The sequence below is a fragment of the Homalodisca vitripennis genome, unplaced genomic scaffold (assembly GCF_021130785.1).
Source record: "Homalodisca vitripennis isolate AUS2020 unplaced genomic scaffold, UT_GWSS_2.1 ScUCBcl_2525;HRSCAF=7388, whole genome shotgun sequence".
In the NCBI taxonomy this organism is placed as follows: Eukaryota; Metazoa; Arthropoda; class Insecta; order Hemiptera; family Cicadellidae; genus Homalodisca; species Homalodisca vitripennis.
Genome location: NW_025778640.1, coordinates 39004 through 62586, shown reverse-complemented (window position 1 = coordinate 62586; position 23583 = coordinate 39004). Strand labels below are relative to the sequence as shown.

Sequence of the window (23583 nt, the reverse complement as noted above, 5' to 3'; positions counted from 1 at the left end):
CAGCAGCGCTTAACCTTGCACTACGATACTTAGAGCAACAGGCTACTGCTACACCTGCCGATATCATGTTTTGTGACACGATGGTGAAAACTACGCGTCATCCAATAGACTCTCTTCAATGCGACAGAAGACAATAACTGAATTTATGTCTTTTAACAATTAATATTGTACTCAATAACAATATCAGTACTGTACGTCCAATTTTTATTTGATTTAACTTCTTAATACAGTAATTTAACTCATACTTAACCTATAAGTTTCAATTTGGTACTGTATTTAACTTCATGATTTATGTACTATACCGTACACAATTTGTCTTAATAAAATACTGTATGTCTATTTAATTAAAGTTTTCTTTGTTTATGTACAAAATGATGCACCCATTTTCATTTTTTAAGTAATTAGTTCCTATAACTGTTCATTATCGTTATAAATAATTCCTCCTGGACCTGTTCGGATTAACCGACGTTCGGATTACACGTGTTCGGATTAGCGGGACTCCTCTGTATATGAATTTTTAACAAATTCATGTCATATTTTCTATTGTGGTAATGTGTGATATAATACTTTTCCTGTTCTGGCAGCGTCTTGTGCAGGGTACAGTGTGGCCACCTATGTCCTCGGTATCTGTGACCGACACAATGACAACATCATGCTGAAGACTTCCGGACATATGTTTCACATAGATTTCGGCAAGTTCCTTGGTGACGCTCAGATGTTTGGCAACTTTAAGAGGTATGTATAGATCAATCATCAATCCTAACAAGTTCCTTGACAATGCTCAGATGTTTTGTAGTGCTGCCGCCAAACTGTATGTCCTATGCACTACACCATTAATGTCATTTCCTGTAAGGAGTGAAATAATACTCGAATTTACTTTGCAATCTACACCGGCGGAGCGGACACATATAACGTGGTGTTACATCGTTGATGGTTGAACAAGGAGAGAGAGAGAGAAAGGCTCTTGTTATTTGGAGAGGGATGGTGTTTTGATTTGATTGGTTAGTCGGATCGCGTGACTTGCTCCGCCAATGTACGTTTATTGAATAAATCGTATGATCCGTAATGCCAACATAATTTATGGACAGAATATAAATGTCAGTAATAAAAAATAATAATACATATACAATACATTACATTTCCTCCCTCTCAAGTTTATAAAATATTTTCACATGATACAAAAAAAAAATTGTTTAAGTCTATTTGAAGATTTTCCGATGGATTCACTGCAAAGTACATTCTAATTAATACATTGTACATAAACACACAAGATTATATTTAAAAGTATGTAGTTAACAAAATAGTTACAAAATAATATCATTAATATTTACAAATTTAGCTTTGATACGGGTCGACGATCTCGTACTGGATATCGTCTTTCCGTATTTAGGTGTTGTCGAACAGCTGATGGTGATGTCATGGACTGACGTAGTGGAGAGGAAATAGCCTGACGGAAAGAATGAGATATTCTAGGACTGCAGGGAGGGGTGGTGGAAGGAGGGGTACCAGCTGTTCCTACCATGTGATCACTGTCACGGCCAACTTGACATTTCGGTAACAACAAGTCATGAGGGTTAATGTTACTGTTTACCTTACTAGTGACAATTGATTCATTTGGCAAGGCTATCAATTGATCAATATGTCGTTTCCAGATAAAGTCATTTTGTAATTTAACCAGATAAGAAACAGAACTTAGAATATTAACAACTACTCCCTCAATCCATTTTTCCTTTCCTCTGTAATCCCGGACTAAAACTGGCTGTCCTATATACAATTCTCTGGTTTTACTCCCACCATAGTTACTTTTTTGTCTTTCCTGGTTTTTCTGAACTGTATTTACAACACTGGGTCTTATTAAATCAAACCTAGTTCTTAAATAACGGTTAAACATTAGCTTAGATGGTGTCTCATTAGTAGTTGAATGCACAGCATTCCTATAAGCTAATAAAAATCTATTTAACGCTAACCCAACATCCTGTTTTTCAGATAATGCACATCGTAATCTCTTTTTTACAGTCTTAACTGAGTTTTCAGCTTGACCATTACTAGCTGGTCTGTAAGGAGGTGTCAAAGTATGTTTTATACCATTAGCTTTCAAAAATTGCCTAAATTCAAAAGAAATGAAAGGTGGGCCATTATCCGATACTATGTGTTCTGGTAACCCGAAACGAGCTAACATTGCTCTTAACTTATCAATAGTTTGTGAAGCAGAAGTTGATGATACCATCTCTACCTCTAACCACTTAGTAGGACTATCAATAACAATGAGAAATAACTTAGAGTTATACGGTCCTAAAAAATCTATATGAAGTCTTTTCCATGGCCTCCTAGGATATTCCCAGACATGTAAATTACTTTTCGGGGGTTAGCTCTTTCCATAAGACATAGTGAACAGCTATTTACAATTAATTCAATGTCCCGATCAATTCCAGGCCACCAAATGTATGATCGAGCAATACTTTTCATCTTTACTATTCCCAAATGCCCGTAATGTAATTCATCTAATAATTTTCTACGTAAAACTCGCCACTACTCTAGGGCCCCACATTAAAATGTCTGATTCTACAGATAGTTCACTCTGCCTTTGAAAATAAGCACTTAGTCTATTACTAACAGTTAGGCCATCCTATCTTAACATACATTAGCACTTTACTCAACTCTTCATCTTTCTTTGTTTCATCTTGCACTATTTTGAAATCCAAAGGAATCTCATTGTCCTTAAGACTTTGTAAGTAAGTGCCCACAAAATATATTTCATTTTCATCACATTCTTTATTTATTTGCATTGCCTCCTTAATATTTACAGGTAACTTAGACAGGCAATCAGCTGTTTGGTTGGATTGAGATTTAATATATTGAATGTCAAAATTATACCCGGACAAGAATAATGCATAACGTTGCATTCTACCTGCTGCATAAGCTGGAAGTCCCTTTTTCGGTCCGAAAATAGACAGTAATGGCTTGTGGTCTGTCAACAATGTAAACTTGTTACCAAAAAGGTACTGATTGAATTTACGTACTGCGTAAACAATAGCTAAAGCCTCGCGGTCAATTACACTATAGGCTTGTTCGGTTTTTGACAAATATCTAGACCCAAAGCAAATAGGTCTTTCTGTACCATTCTTTTCAACTTGACTCAACACACATCCAATGCCATAAGCTGAACTGTCCGTTGTCAGACGTAAAGGAAGTTCCGGATCATAATGCGCTAAAATAGGAGCTGAAACTAGTTTCTCCTTTATCATTTGAAAGACTTTTGCACAAGCTACATTCCATTGATATGGTACATTCTTTTGTAATAATCTATACATTGGTGTAGCCAAAGTTGACAAATTTGGTACAAACTTGCAATAATAATTTACTAATCCTAAAAAATGACTTAAGGTGTGTCACATTCATAGGTATAGGAGCGTTCAAAATTGCTGATACTTTACTCTCTGAGGTACTCAGACCCTCTTTACTTAGAACATAACCTGATATTCTATGGATTCACAAAAGAATTTACATTTGTGAGGAAAGTGAGGATGTTATAGCAAATGAATTTAACAACTATTTTTCGAGCACCAAATTTATTTATCAGAATCTAGGCCAAAGTAACGAAACGTTTACTAATTTACAAAGACAAAATCAGTCTATGTTTCTTTTTCCTGTAGACAAAGATGAAGTGGAAAGTACAATTCGAAGTATTCAGAACAAAAAGTCTTCCGGCTTTGATAGCATTAATGTAATTCTTTTAAAGAAAATAAATCATGTCATTTCTGACCCCTTAGCCAAACTAATCAATATAAGCTTTGCTACCGGAGTGTTCCCTACGGTTTTAAAGAAATCAATAGTTGTGCCAATTTTCAAGGGCGGAAATCCAGAATTGTTAGAGCAGTATAGGCCAATCACACTGCTCTCAATTTTCTCGAAACTGCTGGAAAAAACTTATGAGAACAAGATTTTTAAGTTTTCTTTATTCAAAAAATTTTTTTTCTAACAATCAATTCGGTTTTAAAAAAGGTAAAAGTACAGAGGACGCGATTGAAAAACTTATGCATATGGTTTATACAAATTTAAATTCTGGCAAAAAAGTAACAGGCTTATTTATTGATTTCAGAAAAGCGTTTGACTTAGTCCGTCATGATTATCTTTTAACAAAACTAAAAGTAACCGGCATTAGAGGCCCTACACTAAATTGGTTTCTAACTTTTCTTCAAAATAGAGAACAACAAGTTCGGATACGCAACGTTTTGAGTGACATAAATTTAGTAAATATCGGCGTTCCTCAAGGCTCAGTTCTATCGGCAGATCTTTTTTCCTTCTTTATTAATGATCTCTTATTAGAAAAGTTTCGTGGAGAAATCATAGCATTTGCCTATGATATTGCATTCGTGTATTTGTCTGAAAACTGGGCTACAATTAAAGAGTCGATAATTCATGACTTAGCTTTACTGAACAATTGGTGTAACAGGAATGCAATGGTAATAAATGCATCAAAAACAAAAATTTTAAACTTTGATTTGACTGGTTTTGAATTTGACTATGAGTTTAAGTACCACAACAATTGTTTAGGTGTACAAAATTGTAACTGTAAAGTTATTCAACAAACACCCGAAATTAAATACCTTGGAATTTTAATTGACAACAAAATAACGTGGAAAAGTCATATAAATAAATTACACGCCGAAATCAGGAAATCAATTCAAACATTCTATTTCTTAAGAAATATCTGTGACATAACTTGCTTAAGATCACTGTATTACGCGTTGATAAACTCCCGCCTTCAATATGGGCTGCAGTTTTGGGGTGGTGCTTATGATAACTTAATTAATAAACTTTTTGTGACCCAAAAACACTTTGTTAGAATTATGCTTTTTAAAAAACAGCGTGAACACACTGACTATCTTTTCAAACATCTGCAAATTTTACCTATAAAAAACCTTTTTGTGTTTAAAGTTCTTCAAGCATTTTTCAAAAAGAGCGGCAACAGTGGAACTGAAAATTTGTTTTATTCAACTCGAAGCGCAGTCCGCCGTTTTTTTTGTTACACCAAAGGTAAACAGATCATTCTTTGTAAAAACATTTGTATACTTAGGTCCAAAATGCTTCAATCTTTTACCTGATAATATAAAACAAATTACTAGTTTTAAATTGTTTTCCAAAAAGGTTAAAATTTGGCTCAATAATATTGACGATTTAGGCATTTTACTGTCTATTGTTTCTTAACTTACTGTCTAGCTTACGATCTAATCTAGTATTAATCTATATTGTTATAAATTTTGTATATCTTTAATGTGATGCTCTTCAATTATTTTCTCTTTAACGGTGATATAACTGTAAAATAGGTGCAATTATTAAATATGATTTTTTTTGTTCTCTTACATACTTATTTTTATTATTATTAGTTAGTATGCGCTACAGAAGCCGAAAAAATAAAATGTTAATTTATTACGGAAGACTACTAATTTAAGTTGTAATTATGTTATAATTAAATTACCAAAATAACCACCGAATACTGGCAAATGGTGGTTATTTGCCTTTTCCAAGTTGTCATCTTATTATGTAATATAAATGAAAAAGATGGAAATAAATATATTCTATTCTATTCTATTTGTCTTTGCGTACTGTTAGACCATTTTTACTTAACCTCTCAAAAAATTCTCTTAATCTTTTGATATGCTCTGTTTCATTACTAGCGGTAATTAGTATATCATCTAGGAATACTGCTGTACCTGGAATACCCCCAAGAATTTGTTCAACTATTCTTTGGAAAATACCAGGACATGAACTGATCCCGTAAGGTATACGATTGTATCTAAATAACCCCTTATGTGTACTGATCGTACAGTATTCTGTGGATTGTTTGTCGAGTCGCACCTGTGCATAAGCTTGAGAGAGATCGATTTTGGAAAAGGTCTCCCCCTTTTGTAATGATGCTAACAAATCTTCAATTCTCGGTATCGGATGCCGATCAATTTCAATAGACGGATTTACTGTGATTTTATAGTCTCCGCAAATTCTTATTGTGCCATCCGATTTCAATACTGGCACAATAGGTGTTCCCCACTCGCTTGTAGTTACATGTGTTAGAATACCACTTTCCACTAATCGATCTAACTCTTTCTCGACTTTTTCTCTTAGTGAAAAAGGAATTGGCCTAGGCCTGAAAAATTTCAGACTTGAACCTTCCTTAAGTTTTAGTTTTACAGGTTCACCTGTATAAGTCCCTAACTCCTTCTTAAACACTTCCGGAAAACTCTGTATCAGTTCATTAACAATTGTATCTTTACTCCCTAAAGGACTAGTTTGAACATCAGTTTTATTAAGCTTTTCATCTGGGATACTTATAACTATTTTTAACTCCTTGATCCAATCCCTACCTAGCAGAGGGTTTGCTCCATTTACCAATAACATACAAATCTAGCAGTTTGGTTTGCCCTTCATACTCTACAATAGGCTTAATAGATGTGTTAGTATATGAACTTAGGGTTAAGTCAGTAGGTTTTAATACAACATTCTTAAAATTACTCTCATAAAAACTTTGTGAAATGACAGAAACGCAAGCCCCGCTATCTACTTCAAAAGAAACAACTTTGTTTTCAACTAGTACGTTACACAGAATAGGTTTTACTCTAACTCTCTTAAGGTGAATGGTTTCCTCATTTTGAATATGGAACAAATTTGTTAGGCTTATGTCTAATGCGTTATCTTCATAGTTAGGATTTTGACTCGATCCTGTTTGACCAACTTCATTAACATAATGTTGTTTACCATGAGAAAATGTATTCTTAGGTCTAAAGTTTTTGTTTGTAGCTTTATTAGTAGACGAAAAATTTGAGAAGGACTTACCCCTTTCCTTTTGTTTACACACCTGCATCAAATGACCTTGCTTCTTACAAAAATTACAAGTATAAGATCTAAATCTGCACGAATTTGTTGTATGCCCCACTTTGCCACAACGATAACACATCACTCCTCCCCCTTTTTGATGAGAGCTGGATGTAGACCGTTGCTGTAGGCCTAGGTTGTTGTGCTGCGGTTGACGTGAAGAATGCGTTGTTTGGGCTGTCTGCTTCCTGCTGTGTACCTGGTGGATCCGTGTCGTCGTCGCCGCTGTTATTCCCGTGCTTCCAGTGATGTAGCTATGCTGACTGCTTTCTCGTACGTTAAATTCGGTTCAGCTAGTAACCGTTTTTTGATAGACTCACTTCTGATACCACTAACTATCCTGTCTCTGAGATAGTCGCCTAATTTGTCCTTGAACTCACAGTGAATTGATAACTGCTTAAGTTGCACAATGCATTCAGCCACATTTTCATGTTCATTTTGATTTCGTAAACTGAATTTATAACGTTCAGCGATGAACGACGGTTTAGGATACAAATGTGTTTTCACAATTTTTATTAATTCTTCATAAGTCTTTGTATTCGGTTTGACTGGCGAACACAAGTTCTGTAACAAATTATATGTTCTAACACCAACAACTGCTAACAAAGTACTCACTCTCTTTTCTGTTTTAATATCATTGGCATCGACGAAAATTTCAAATCTTTCCACATATGAAGTCTATGTCTCCTCTGCGCTGTCGAATTGGCCGATGACGCCGATGAATCCCGCCATGTTGGATGACGCCAAGCCGTTGGTGAATAGGTTATCCAAAAACAATGGTGAAATAATGTCCACGAAAAACTTGTAGCGTTGACTACTATGCACACAATCGTAACTGTATGTACACCTTTCTGTACTTTTCACGTGAGTATAAAATAATCAGGACCGACACTTGCCTACCGAACCAATGCACCTTACTGCACTATAGAATTGAGGTTATGTATCACTGTGCCACGCCGCTCACTTGATTTAAAATGTTGCATTCCTTTATCCTCGTCGCCAAAATGTAGTGCTGCCGCCAAACTGTATGTCCTATGCACTACACCATTAATGTCATTTCTTGTAAGGAGTGAAATAATACTCGAATTTACTTTGCAATCTACACCGGCGGAGCGGACACACATAACGTGGTGTTACATCGTTGATGGTTGAACAAGGAGAGAGAGAGAAAGGCTCTTGTTATTTGGAGAGGGATGGTGCTTTGATTTGATTGGTTAGTCGGATCGCGTGACTTGCTCCGCCAATGTACATTTATTGAATAAATCGTATGATCCATAATGCCAACATAATTTATGGACAGAATATAAATGTCAGTAATAAAAAAATAATAATACATATACAATACATTACAGTTTGGCAACTTTAAGAGGTATGTATAGATCAATCAGCACTTCTAACAAGATTCTTAACAATGCTCAGATGTTTGGCAATTTTAAGAGGTACGTACAGATCCCAAATGAGTTTGAAATTTTGTTTATACAGGGTGGCGCATATGTTAGTTTCCCCATAAATAGTGATATTTTGTTTCGATAGGTTGGTAACTATGTTAAATTGGCAGCAACATAGAGTAAGTTTATTTTTGTCTGATCCAGTTACTAGTGTAAAGTGACGGTCTTTGCATCCGTTAATTGTTTGTGTGTGATTTTAAAATATTTACAACCCAACGAGTTTACATCCTTCAGTTGTGATGGAAGTATAATAAAAATACTGCTATAATAACTGAAGAATTTAGTAGTAAATATGCAGATGTCGCGATACCCACTCGACAGTATATGCAGAATTTAAATGAGAAATGTGAAAACACAGGATGCGTTTTAAATGCGCTGATGTGTGGTCGTCCATGATCAATTTGCAACAAAGAAAACCTGCAGACAGTTACTCAAGCTTTTGTAGCCAGTCCCGGTAAATCAACTTGTTAGGCATCTGCTGAACTAGAAATATCTAGAAGAAGTGTGCAAAGAATGTGAAAGCAATTCAAATTTAAGCCATACCGTCCATCTTCACTCCAAGTGCTTCACGAGGATGATTCCGATAGGCGATTGGAATTCTGTGAGACGATAACTATCCACTCTGAGGCTGATCCAAATTTCTTGAAATCAATTTTGTGGTGTGATGAGGCATGTTTCAAACTTTATGGACACGTTAATCGGCATAACTGCGTGTACTGATCGGATGTAAATCCTCATAACGTAATCTAAGCAGAACTCAATGTGCCTGGTGATATGGTAAGGGGAGGTGTTTTGAGTACTGCACTGTTTGGTCTTATTTTCTTCAAGGTAATGTTAACTCAGTAAGTTACTTAAGATTCCTGCAAGAAGTAATAATTCCTGAGCTCAGAAACAATCCTGTTTTCAATATTCATTCGTTCATCTGGCAATAAGACATTTCGGTATCCAAGTTCAAGATTTTATAATTAACACATTTAATGAATGGATTGGTCACCGTGGTACAATCGATTGGCCTGCATGCTCACCAGACCTGACCCCAGGTGATTTTTCACTGTGGGGTATTATAAAAGAGACTATGTATGCTTCAAAACCACAAAATCTTGACGAACTCAGAAACCTAATTAGAAATGCACTTGAACTTGTTAATGATGATAAACCTTTATTCCTAAAAATTGGTGATTCTGTTCTCAGTCGTTGTATGAAGTGTATACAAAGTCAAGGTGGACATTTCGAACAACTGCTGTAACATTGTATGGTAATTATGTAAGTAATTTCATGTAGTGGATTTGTTTTCTTGCCTAAAAGTGTTTTATTCAATTACCCTATAAAGCCTTTAAATTTCTCTTCTGAGGAAACCGATATATGCTCCAACCTATAGAAATGTTATTAATTCCAAGTAAAAATCCATAGGATATTAAAGTTTTGGTAGGTAATTCATTTTTCATTAACCCATTAATGCCCAAATTATTTTTTTTAAATATTTTTTTTTCTTTTAGTATTTTATTATCTATAGTACAAAGAGTGTAAATATAGATTAAAAAAAATTTTATTTTATTATCCAATACTGAATGACGTCATGTCGACAGTGGGCATGAATGGTAACATTACGGCATTGACAGATATTGACTACTGAAGCCAACCGTGATCGCATCCGGTAGGATGGAAACTATATTTAGACACATTTTAGTTTATTATTCCTAATGGAAAGAATTTTAAATGAAAGAACATCTATGGAATAGCACTTTTATTTATGTATAAAACTACAACTCTACAAACTGGTACATAAATAATACAAAAAAAACACACTTTTTTATGTGACATAAAATAATATTTTCGAATATCAAAAGGAAGTACATGTTTATCAAAACATTTGTAAGAAATGCATTGACCATGTTTTGCAAAACAATGTTACAAACACTGTTATAAAACACGAACTACACACACAAAACTATTTATAAACTAATGTTACGTGAATAGAACTACTGTTAAGTAAAACAATGAGCTGTTGTAAAATCTGCTAGTAGCCTTCTACGAGGTACAAATACTACTGCACTCCTAAAAAACTGTCAAATACGTAATAATACGTACTTAGTAAACACAAAAATGTAGTTTGGAAGAAAAATAATGTACATACTCTAAAACTACTGTTGTAGCCGACAAAACTATTGTGCCCTTGAGTGGAAACTTTGTCACACAACACGTGACAGCCAACCTTACAAGTTTCACACATTTTTCTGGTCGCTTTGCCACAGTGACCACATCTTTTTTGCATAGCAGAGGAAACTAAAAAGTCATTACCGCTGAAGCGGACGTCTGGGATAACCCTTGTTACAGCTTTTGAACTTGGTCGTCCTGCTGCCGGTCTGATTGTTTTGTAGGTTGCCATGTAACTTTGGACTACATACCTTGTAAAAGAAAGGAAATCCAACTTCTCTTCCTTGCTTTTAGTGGTCATTCGATAAATGAGCCAAGCATTGTTCATCGATACACCTCGTTTGATATCATTGGCCAATACCATTTTTTTTATCTGACATTGATGCGGTATGTGGAAATGTTTTCATCCAAAAGATCAACGCCGCCCATATACGTGTTTGCAAGACAATACAGGCAGGTTGATCCACATTAATATGTTTTTTATGTTCATTTGACCACCGCTTCGCTTTGCCAAGAGGCTCAACTCCTGCAACAGTAGATGTGATAGTGAACACACTGTTGTCATTGTAGCGGACAAGCGTGATTTTAGTTTCTTGGTCAGTAAGTTGGTGGTATGAGCCTCGTTCTTCTTTTTTTACAGTTTTTGGTTCTGGAAGGGGAGCTTTCTCCACTCTGTCAGCTTGTACTGTACCAGTTCCCTTGTGGACTTCCTTTTCAACGCCTCTAACAGACGGAATGAAGTAAAAAAATTGTCAAAGATAAACAGTACTTCCTGTCTTTGGGCAATTCTGTTATGAGATCAATGACCACTGATCCTCCAACGCCTAATTCTGGCACTGATGTTCCGGAACTTTGGTCTTGATACGGCTCTCCTTGAACGATGTAGCCTATTCTTGTTGTGAGAAAATGCACAAAATGCATGGATTGTACCTTTAAACAATTTTAAGAGAGTATTAGAGAACTGGTTCAAGAATAATGTTTATTACTCAGTCTTAAGCAGCGATATTACATGTTTATGCTTTTAAAATTAATTTTTGTTGTGTGTCCCATTGATTTGTTACATTATAAACCGTAATTGTTTGTTTGTTTTGTTTGTATTTGTTTTATTTATTCGTGATATAGTATGTGTTTTATTTATTAATTTATATGTATATACATAAATGAATAAGCTGACTTTGTCTATCGCTGTACTTAAGCTTAATGACAATAAAATATTTCTGATTTCTGAGAACCCAAACTTTATATCCAAAGCGGATGAGTTTTCTGTGGATATGCTGCTTTGCTCCATGTCTTCCGTATTAGGACACCATGGATTCGTCAACAGATAATTAAATATCACCTGGACAAAATTTTAGCCAGCGTTCATTTAGCATACTCCAAACTGGTCTAATTTTCCCAAAGCGGTCTCCACTTTCAAGTTGACCATTTTTACAAAAGTGGAAGTATTTCATTATTTCCTCAAATCTGTTCCTGCTAATAGCTTTTGAAACAGCGTTGTTATGTACATCGTCAGCTAGTTCCCAATACATTCTTGTTCTTGACACGATGCAATATCCAGACAGAAAAAGAATCCCAAAAAATAGTGGAATTTCTTCTTCTGTCGTAGTAAAACTATCGTTTCCTTTCTCAACTGAAAATTCATTTGTACATTCGACTATGAAGTCAAGAACTTCTTCATCGAAAAAAAAGTCAAATATATCATTAATAGTAATATCAGAATTAGTAATACCACGACACAATTTAGAATTTTATACAAAAAAAACTTCTTATGCAGGAATAAAATTTTTTAAGCTTTTATACAATTTTTCTTGGTAATTGATTCTTTCAGTTTTATAAAATCTTCTTTTTGTAAAACTAGATTTTGGAGTATTGTTTTTTCTTCTCTCAGCTGGATAATCTTCTTTTGGGCTTCATCAAGATCTGCACTCAATGATTTTATCATTAAATTCATATTTTTTAGTTCTTCCGTTCTTTCCGCCAGATTACAATCAACCTCATCGACATTCTCATATTCACTGTCAATAGCATTTAATGCTACAATACATTTTGAGCAACTCCATCTGATAATAGAGTTTTTTTATTTCTTTGAAATCGTTGTCAGTTAAATCAGTGCATTCAAGATGATGCCATTGTAAGCAGGAGTTTCTACAAAGTACTGCTTTGCAAGATTTACTAATATTTTTTAAACATTTTCCACATGACCATTTAATTTTTTATAGGTATATCAATATCTTTGTGAAAACTTTCGTTGTGTAGACTATTTTTCTGACTCAAAAAAACTAAAGCGAGATGGAGTTTTTTCTGGTGTACCTGGTACAAAATCTTCATCGTATGTGTCAGAGTTGTCCCCATACCTAAATTTTTCAATTCCATTTTCGGTTATCTTCTCACAAACGAGCTCTGCCCCAGCCCTTAGCTGGTTACCGGAAAGTGTATTTATGTTTCCCGAAGGGTCCTCATCGTCACTATATCCATCGCTCTGCAGCGTGTTGACTGGAGGCTCCATGAATATTGTAGCCTTCACAACGTCAGTTGTGTCTTCTAACAAAGAAGGTTATTTGTTCTATGGTCAGTCTAAAACAAAAAAACATAGATGTAATGACAGATACCAACACGTACCCGTCTGCGCTCACTGTCGACATTTGTTGACAACACCTGTAACCATGACTATGTAACCGATTACGCCCACTGTCGACATTTGTCTACATCAATATTTACGTCATACTAGACCTGTGTTATAAATGTAGTTTACCTTATCTACTGATATATTACTATAAATTAGCTCTTTATCTAACTTTATAAGGTAGTTCTGGAATCTAAATGTTAAAATGAAGTGTTAAAACTACTTACGAATTGAACAACGACATTGTGCAATGTGCAGAGTAACATAACCTGAAACCTGGCACTCACAGTATCGTTCACTACACCGGTCGCAGCTGTCGCGGCATGGCAGGGATAAACACAAAAACATACCAACTACCGGGCGGAACCGACTAGGCTGTTTTTACGATAGTTAAAGTACAATGTCGACAGTGGTCGTAAATGGGTTAATAAAATTCGGTATAACTTACTTGTAATGTGTTTCTACTTAAAGGCAATAAGAGATCTTAAGAGACAAAGCGAAAACATTCTTAAGATTATACAAGAGTTACAAATTTAAATAAATATAATTTAAAATAGATTTTAACATACTTTGATGGTTTCAAATAAACATATTTGACGTCATTACTTAAAGAAAATCTATATAGAGATTGTGGTTGATCCATGTAATTTAAAATGTAAACTGAATATGTTCTACAATTGCTAAAAATTTATATTAGACACATTGAAAAACTCATCCAGTGAATAATACGGAATATCTAGAAGCCAAAATTTAGTTTTAAAGTAAGTATACTGTATGCTATTTAGCTGTTAAGGTTATTAACTTATCGAAGATTTGAATTAATATGACTATTTAAAGTTTTACCAAGTCTATAAAAATCAATTAAAGTATCATAGTTTTTCCTGGCGTTATAATCATGTGATTTGCAATGAAAGAGCTGCGCCATTATCAAGCTCGGTCTTGCCAGTGTAAAAATAAGTTTCATGTAAAATGTAAATTCTATAGATCAAACAGTTCCCGATATATCACGTGACCAGTTAGGCTCAGCTAATGCTCAGCCAAAGCTCTTGAAGATACATTTTCCACCAAACTCAAACTGTTAGCCTTCAAACGTAGTAAGGTATATTCAAAGCTTAAAAGTGGAAGCCACACAGAGGCTACTAACTACATATGCTCTTATCTCTGATCCAAACCTGCTCCAAAGTCATTGAGAAAGTAGTTTTGAAAAGACTAATGGATCACTGTGAATTACACAACCTTCTAACAGATAATCAACATGGCTTTATTAAAGGAAGGTCTACAACATCGGCCATTATCAAACTTTCAGAATTCATTATTGATAACTCGGAAGGAAAAAAGATGGTCACTGGCATTATGTTCGTTTTCAGCAAAGCTTTTGACTGCCTAGGGCATGACTCCTCTACAAACTTTGAGTTAAAGGACATGCCAAAGAATGGTTTAAGAGCTATGTAGAGGGAAGAAGCCAGACAGTAGATATTCAATATACACAAACAATAACATCAGAGCCTCTGTCTGTTAAAAGAGGCGTACCTCAGGGCTCAATGTTGGAACCGGTTCTGTTTATTTTCATGACAAATGACATGCCGCATACTTAGACATGTACTCTGCTCCAGTCATGTATGCCGATGACACAACACTTCTAGTGTCCAAATCTTCTCTAAATAACTTGGCCATTAATTCCTACACTTCATTAAACATGGCTTATCAATATTCTCACGAAAACGATTTAGTAGTCAACACTGAAAAAACCAAACATCTAGCTTTTGGGATGCGACAAGAAGAAGTTCCAGGACTGCCTGACGTATCAATGGAAAGTGAGACAAAATTCCTCGGAATGATTATTGATAGCGATTTATCATGGAAAAATCACATTGACGTACTTTCTGTGAAGCTGAATTAATGCCAATATGTTTTAAAAAGAGTAATGCATGCCAGTGATGAAGCAACTACAAAAATTGCCTATTATTCGTTATTCGAGTCACATTTAAGATACGGCCTTGCAGTTTGGGGAGGCACAACTGCAGGAAACTTAAATAGAATACTGCTACTACAGAAAAGAGCTGTCAGGATCATGTCTGGCCTTGGCCCAAGGGAAAGCTGCAGAGTTGCCTTCCCTCACCAGGGAATCATAACGATTAACGGCCTATACATCAGAGAAGTCATAGTCCATGTTGACAAAGAGCAATTGGAACGAGGCCATGACTTCCATACTTACAACACACGCCTTGCTTTAAATTTTCACTTGCCACTACATCACACTGCACTATATGAAAGGAAGAATACCATCCTTCATGGGCAGAAAAATCTTCAACCATCTTCCTGAAGATATAAATATGCTACAAGGACAGAGACTGAAGACAGCAGTGACCAAATGGCTCTCTAGCCGTCCATTCTACTCCATGGATGAGTTCTGGAAAAGAGATGAGCAATACTCTCAATAAAAACTAACATGTAATATTTGACGCAATTGCATTTCTTGATGATTTGTAAATAAAGAATTTGTCTATTGTCTATTGTCAAACTCAATAGCTCAATCTGTTCTTGACATATCCTGTGAGTAGTTTAGACTTCAGTGACACTCAAGGAAGGACATGCATCATTGATGAACTGAATATCCACCTCTGCAACCTTTATTTGTAAACAAGCCATAGATGCAATTACAGCAAGAATTGATTGTTATTACACCTTTTAATGTATATTTCAAATGCCCCCATCAATTGAGAAACCCGCAGACTGTGAAGTATGTGCTGTTATTATTTTCTTCGCGCTAAAGGTGTGAAATGAGTTGAAATTCACCATTAGAATTGTAAAGTGTATGGACAAAACATTATGAGTAATGGATCGGCACTAAAATGGCTGAGAGCTTTACAAGATGAACAGAAGAGTGTTCATGATGAGAAATGGAGTGGTTGATTACTGATGATTACTGACAATTTTGTGCAGAAAGTGAATAACAGAATTAAAATGAACGAACATTTCATAGTTTCTTCGTTATTGTACAGTATCTTCATTTCAAGAAGTGTTCTTTCTGACATTTTTATTGAGAAACATGTTTTGCTGTTTAACAATGTTTATTCCATGTGGGAAAACGAACTCAAGATCTGATCACAGCATGACTCTTAATCCCCCAAATAAACTCAATTTAGCACTCCACTGGACATATCTTCCAGGTCAGTGTCGCAAACTATGACAACGGTATATAAAGAGTTGTTTTTAGTTACGATAATTGCCTTAATATTGATGGCAATTATGTAGAAAAATAGAAGTGTGGCTTTCATATAAAAATAAATTATTAGAAAAAGTTGGTTTTATCTATGTATCAAAACAGTACTTACTTAAAAAACATAACTTGTTTATAGAAATGAAGCTTCATGAAAAATTGAAGTCTATATCTCAACTTACTAGTAAGATATCCTGTGCACAGTCACACAGTCAGACATATGTAGACAGAAGTGACAGGCTTCGCTAATGCTGAGCTAATAAAAGGAGCGATTTTTACCATATTTATTAATTACTTCATGAAATATATATTTCATTGTGTTGTGACAGGGACCGTACACCTTTTGTGCTGACATCAGATATGGCGTACGTGATCAACGGTGGTGATAAGCCCTCGGCCAAGTTCCATCACTTTGTGGACCTCTGCTGCCAGGCGTTTAACGTCGTCCGCAAGCACGGCAACCTGCTTCTCAACCTCTTTGGCTTGGTTAGAATCTAAACTATATACAATAGAAAATTAGATTAACTGAACAGGGATCACTGAGTTTGTAATTTAAAGACAAGGAGCTTGCATTAGGGAACTTTCTGAACAGTTGATTTCATTAAAACAAAAAGTTTCTTTGGCTTGGTTAGAATCTAAACTATATACAATAGAAAATTAGATTAACTGAACGGGGATCACTGAGTTTGTAATTTAAAGACAAGGAGCTTGCATTAGGGAACTTTCTGAACAGTTGATTTCATTAAAACAAAAAGTTTCTTTGGCTTGGTTAGAATCTAAACTATATACAATAGAAAATTAGATTAACTGAACGGGGATCACTGAGTTTGTAATTTAAAGACAAGGAGCTTGCATTAGGGAACTTTCTGAACAGTTGATTTCATTAAAACAAAAAGTTTCTTTGGCTTGGTTAGAATCTAAACTATATACAATAGAAAATTAGATTAACTGAACGGGGATCACTGAGTTTGTAATTTAAAGACAAGGAGCTTGCATTAGGGAACTTTCTGAACAGTTGATTTCATTAAAACAAAAAGTTTCTTTGGCTTGGTTAGAATCTAAACTATATACAATAGAAAATTAGATTAACTGAACGGGGATCACTGAGTTTGTAATTTAAAGACAAGGAGCTTGCATTAGGGAACTTTCTGAACAGTTGATTTCATTAAAACAAAAAGTTTCTTTGGCTTGGTTAGAATCTAAACTATATACAATAGAAAATTAGATTAACTGAACGGGGATCACTGAGTTTGTAATTTAAAGACAAGGAGCTTGCATTAGGGAACTTTCTGAACAGTTGATTTCATTAAAACAAAAAGTTTCTTTGGCTTGGTTAGAATCTAAACTATATACAATAGAAAATTAGATTAACTGAATGGGGATCACTGAGTTTGTAATTTAAAGACAAGGAGCTTGCATTAGGGAACTTTCTGAACAGTTGATTTCATTAAAACAAAAAGTTTCTTTGGGTTGATGTTATCATAGTCTTTGTTGAAGATAATTTCAGCTGCCTTTGTGTATCCCATTTGGATAATCCACAAATTAAACAGAATTCTTTTACACAGTAAATTTAGCTTTTATTATTATGAGGTTTCATGTGTTACATTCAATTATTTAATGTAAAATACTTGAACACCTTTTATGATTTTTTGTCATACATGATTTACAAGTCACAATGATATTATATTTGTATCCTCTATGTATATATAGGATACAGGTGTCTTGCAAATTTTGTCCCAAGGACTATATTGGTTTAACGACAAATCCCTTACATATTAGAATGAATAACCATCGGTCTTCATCCAACAGAAAAGACGATAGATTGGTTTCGCAACATGCATTGGCTCATGACGAAATATTTAATAATTGTTACACATTGAAAGGGATTTGTAAAGTACCAGAAGATTCTTCAAAAATTCAATTAGAAAATTTAGAACAAGCATATCAATTAGTCACTAAGTCAAAATTACCTTTTGGATTAAATAAGAAATGATCTGTTAAAATAGTCTAAATTAATCTAGCAAATCTAAAACAATGTATTGTCTATATTTAAATTTATTAATTTTTTATGAGTGTACAACTACAAAACTACAAAATTGTTAATATTTAATTTAATTTATATGTTAATAGGCGGTCGGTTTGGGCAGACAGCCGTTCTACTACCACCCATATTTTAGTAATAATTTGAACAGTTTAAGACTCTACAGTGATATTTTTAGTGATATAATTTAAATATAAGTTATTTCTTTTATAATGGGGTCTAAGGCACCGGAAAATTGTGGTATTTGTGAGGAAAAACTTCCAAAAACTGGTGACTATGCTTTGTGCTCGAGCTGTGGCAATGGCCTTCATCTCGACACTTGTAGTATAAAGAAGAAAACCTGGAACAATATGTCTGTGGCCACGCAGGCTACGTGGGTTTGTGCTAATTGCAGGAAGCAGAAGAAAGGCTCAACATCTCAGTTAGATGATGAAGAGAACATCCTAACCTCCAACTCCGACAACACTTTTGAGGTTAGTAGCCTAGGTGTACAGAGGGCAATTCTAGCCAAATTCAATTCTCTAGTGGACATGAGGGCTAAGGTTGATAGCATTGAAGAGTCCATGAAATTTATAGCTGATAAATATGACTCCCTGCTGGCAGAAGTCATGGGTCTGCGTAAAGAAAATGGAGAGCTGAGGGCTAGGGTACAGGTGCTGGAGAAGAAAGAGAACTCAAGTAAAGAGGTGATTAGCAATCTCTCTAGTGACTTAGCCGATCTAGACCAGTACGGAAGACGGTTAAATCTCGAGATTCATGGGTTGAAAGTAGTTGGCGATCCCAGGGAGGAAAAATCTTTCAAACGTACTTGAGAAATTATCCAATGACATCAGTATTGATTATAAGCCTGAAGACATCCATCAGGCCCACCGCCTTCAGCCGAGGAGAGATGGAAAGCCTCCCACAATCATCGTTCAGTACTACTCCAAGACATCAAGGGACCTCTGGATGAAGAATGGAAGAAAAGTGATGTGTACTTTAATGAGAACCTATGCCCGCAGTACAGACAATTACTTCGAGAGGCTAAACTTAGAGCTAAGACGCATAATTTTAGGTTTTTCTGGTTTAGTGGCGGGCGAATACTGGCAAAAAAGGGGAAAATGACAAAGATGTATTGGTTATCAAATCTTGGAATGACCTCAGCAAAATTGTGTAGGCCTAACATCAGTGTTGTTGGCCCTATAGTAATATTTGAAATTACACTTTTTTTGCCGGTAATGGTACAGTATGTCTTAATTTATTGTTTTATGTTCCTTTTCTTCTCATTAAATATTAGTTTTTTGCAGGTATTAATTGCTTTAATTGTTTATGTTTCTGTGTTCATGGTTTGAATACGTTATTGTTTGTTGTTGGGTATTGTTTGGCTGATCAGAGTCATGGGGATAATCCTACATATGGTATATATAGCCTTTGTTAAGTTTTGGTTGAGATTTTTCATTGTCTGTTACAAGGGTGTTATAATTTTGGGTCTTGTTGTTTATTGTTGTGTAGGCTACTGTGTTATATATTTATTCTGTTATTTTTATTGTTGTTTGCTCAAATCTTTCATGGATGTGGATTTAACTGATGAACGTTTACTATTCAATAGTTATAACAATTTTGATGAATGGTATACCACAGTAAATAGGAAAGTTCACAGTCTTGACATAGTCTACCTAAACATTAGGTCATTAATAAAGCACTGGGATACTTTAATTTTGCATTTGGTGACCGGTAAAATAAAGTTTGACGTGCTAGTATTGGCAGAAGTTTCTTGCGACGAACACGAGCTAGCCCTATTCAATATCCCAGGTTATACTAGAGTAAGTAAATTGAGAGAGAACAAGGGGGGAGGGGGACTGGCAATGTTTATCAATGCAACAACTCTTAACTTTTCACTCATTACACTGGATAACATTAGCACTTATGAACATATCACAGTCGATTTGGAGCTGATAGGGTCGAGAGATAACTACAAAGTAGCACTACACGCAGTTTATAGACCACCCACATCATCTAGCGGTTTTTCCCTCCAGCTGGCCACGCAAGAGTTTAATATGGCCCTGACTGCTATTAAAATTCATAAAAATATGATTCTGATAGGAGATGTAAATGTTAATACTACAATGATATAAGTATTAAATATCATAGCTGTAAGTGCCTGCATGAGCAGAGCTTGTGTGAATGTGAGAATATAGCCATGGTTCAGAGTACATCATATCTAGGTCTGATTGTGGATAATAAATTAACGTGGAGTGATCATGTGAGTAGATTGCACAGAAAGCTATGTCCCGGCACTGCCATGATGCATAAACTTAGAAATAAACTTAGTGAGAATGCAAAACTAGCAGTATACAAAGCATTGATTGAGTCACATATAAGATATGGTGTATCTGTGTGGGGAACAGCAGCAGTAAGTCATTTAAATATAATAGCTGGTCTTAAAAAAAAATGTTTTAGGGCACTGTTTGGTAACGGCTTTGATCAAAACCTAGGTATAAGAGAATATATGTACAGTTATGCAGGACAACTAACGCCAAAGGGTTTGTACACGTTAAATATCATGACAAAATATTATGGCAATATGGAATTTTAAAAAAAGTATAGAAGGAAATTTAACACAGGGAATGTTATTAAATATGTCACACCTATTCCCAACAACGTGTACGGGCGGAGATTCCCGAATTATATAGTCCCAAAGTTATTTAATGCATTGCCGGATGAAATTGAGAATATACCACACTTAAAGACTTACAAAAAATGTATTGAACTATGGCTATTAAACTTAGAAATGTAATTACACTGAGATTTACCTGAGAAATAAAAGCCGCAATGGCATAATAGTGATGAAACACCGACAACTTGCTTTGGATCACTGTGAAATACTGGTTCACTGACACACATTGGATGTATACCATATACATATATACACAGTGGACATCACTCTGGTGCACTGAATGACGTGACAAGTGACACAAACACTGAACACTGCGTATCGTGGGCCTGCAGTTAAATGGATTGTTATATTAATTGTAACATTGTTATTTTCGCTGATAATTTATTGTTACTCGTAATCTATTTATAGATTATATTGTTGGCTATTTGAATTATATCATAATGTTAATCACTGTTATTTAAAGCTTTGAGGGCACAGTTTTAGAAGTAAATAAGTTATTCTGACTTTGTTACTTTCTGTATATGTTAAATATTTATTGTAAATCGTTAATTAGTGGTTAACATTGTTATTTTCTCTGATAATTTATTGTTACTCGTAATCTATTTATAGATTATATTGTTGGCTATTTGAATTATATCATAATGTTAATCACTGTTATTTAAAGCTTTGAGGGCACAGTTTTAGAAGTAAATAAGTTATTCTGACTTTGTTACTTTCTGTATATGTTAAATATTTATTGTAAATCGTTAATTAGTGGTTAACATTGTTATTTTCTCTGATAATTTATTGTTACTCGTTATCTATTTATAGATAATATTGTTGGCTATTTGAATTATATCATAGTGTTAATCACTGATATTTAAAGCTTTGAGAGCACAGTTTTGGAAGTAAATAAGTTATTCTGACATTGTTATTTATATGTTAAATATTTATTGTAAATCGTTAATTAGTGGTTTTTCTGTATTTTATGCTTGGTGTTAGATTTTGTTGTACCGTTGATACTCTAGCTTTAAAAATAAATTAATTACATGTTAGTTTTCATATTGTTATTAGTTTTTTAAGAATGTTATTTATGGTTTCTGTTTCTCTCTCCGTTGTTAGTGGCGATGAATGGCTATAAACCTCACAGGGAGCACCACAGCACGGTGTTGCGCACACACATATTTAACCTAATTGGATAATTTAAACACACTAGCATTGACACACACTATAACTAACGCACACAAACACCGACACTGTGAACACTACAAGGGGAGCACACACACAGTACCGTGCGCCGGAGTTCCCGTACCTCCTCAGTCATGTTAAAGCGAGTAGCGGATTGAGTACCGCACTGTCCACTCTAGAAACATATTGGAATTTGACTGAGGGCAGGTTTTATTTGCTTATTTGTTTTAGAGATAAGGAGATTTGGGAATTCCGGTAGCCGACGTTGTCAGATTTCCTGATGACAGGGTTGCCATTCGTCGTTGCTGAGGGAAGAATTAATTAGGATTTTTAGGGACTCAAAAATGCGTTTGATTTTAACTATTACTATTAAGTATTATTTTTTTTAAATGTACTGTTTCGATCAAATTTACCACACATACCAAGATATCTAAGCTAGTGCCTGCCCTAAACCGCCGAATTTGAGTTTATAGTTTAGTAAATTAAAAGAAAGTTAAAAGTTGAATATTTGTATCAATGTATTCTATATACTTTTTCAAGTGGTCCTCACCGACAAGTTTTGTTGAACTTGGTGAGGCCAAGACTATGTAAAACAACTGTTTATAACTAAATAAATATAAATAAATAAAAATAAAATTTAATGCTGTTAGAACGCCTTTTTATACTATTAATCTAAATTTTAATTTTAATATAAAGCCCTTTTTAGTATAAAATACCAAGGAGTTTATAAAATTACACTATTAATCAGAATAGAATATTTCAGCTGATTATAAAAATTCATATGTTTACTTTTAATTCTTACATTATATACACTTTTGTACCTTTTTGAAAACGACAATATAGTCGAAATATTAAAGGATTTATATGAAGTCTTTTTCTTCTATTGTTTAATTTATTTCAATAAACATTGAATCGCAAAAAGTACTTGCTCCGCCGGGACTCGAACCCGGATCTCTCACTTGCCGGGTGAATGTGCTACCATTACACCACAGAGCGCTTACTTTTTACGATTCAATTATTTTGTATTTGGCCGTTTCTTTCACATATGTGTTTAAATAACCAAACTAACATATGATCGGAAGACCAAATACGTGTCAAATGACTTCTATTTACATTCATTAAATTTGTATAAATGGCAATAGCCGAATTTAATTTATTTCAATAAACATTGAATCGCAAAAAGTATTGTTTTTATATATATATATATATATATATATATATATATATATATATATATATATATCCCTTCACTTGTTTATTTTATCTGAAAGACAGTCTCATATTCATGCAAGTATGTTTTTAGCTTTGTTTTTTAAATAGGCTATAAGGTTTTGTCTGTAATCATGATAAAAACTTTGTTTTAGTAAATCTACCAATTGCATTATGTATTCACAGGTTAATTAT

General features: G+C 34.5%; 1 protein-coding gene across 2 annotated transcripts in view; it reads left to right on the top strand.

The window, feature by feature from the left end:
* The first annotated feature begins 567 nt into the window (after positions 1-567).
* The window catches only part of LOC124372098 (phosphatidylinositol 4-phosphate 3-kinase C2 domain-containing subunit alpha-like), a 36695-nt gene continuing 13679 nt past the window's right edge, over positions 568-23583 (top strand). Inside the window, exons 1-2 of one of the 2 annotated variants that reach the window (XM_046830463.1) lie at positions 568-735; positions 16645-16801. In XM_046830463.1, the coding sequence (XP_046686419.1) occupies positions 653-735; positions 16645-16801 (240 nt within the window). In that variant the 5' untranslated portion in view covers positions 568-652. Of the gene's footprint in view, positions 736-8227; positions 8240-16644; positions 16802-23583 lie in introns of those variants that run through there. The other variant, XM_046830464.1, reaches the window with a different exon arrangement.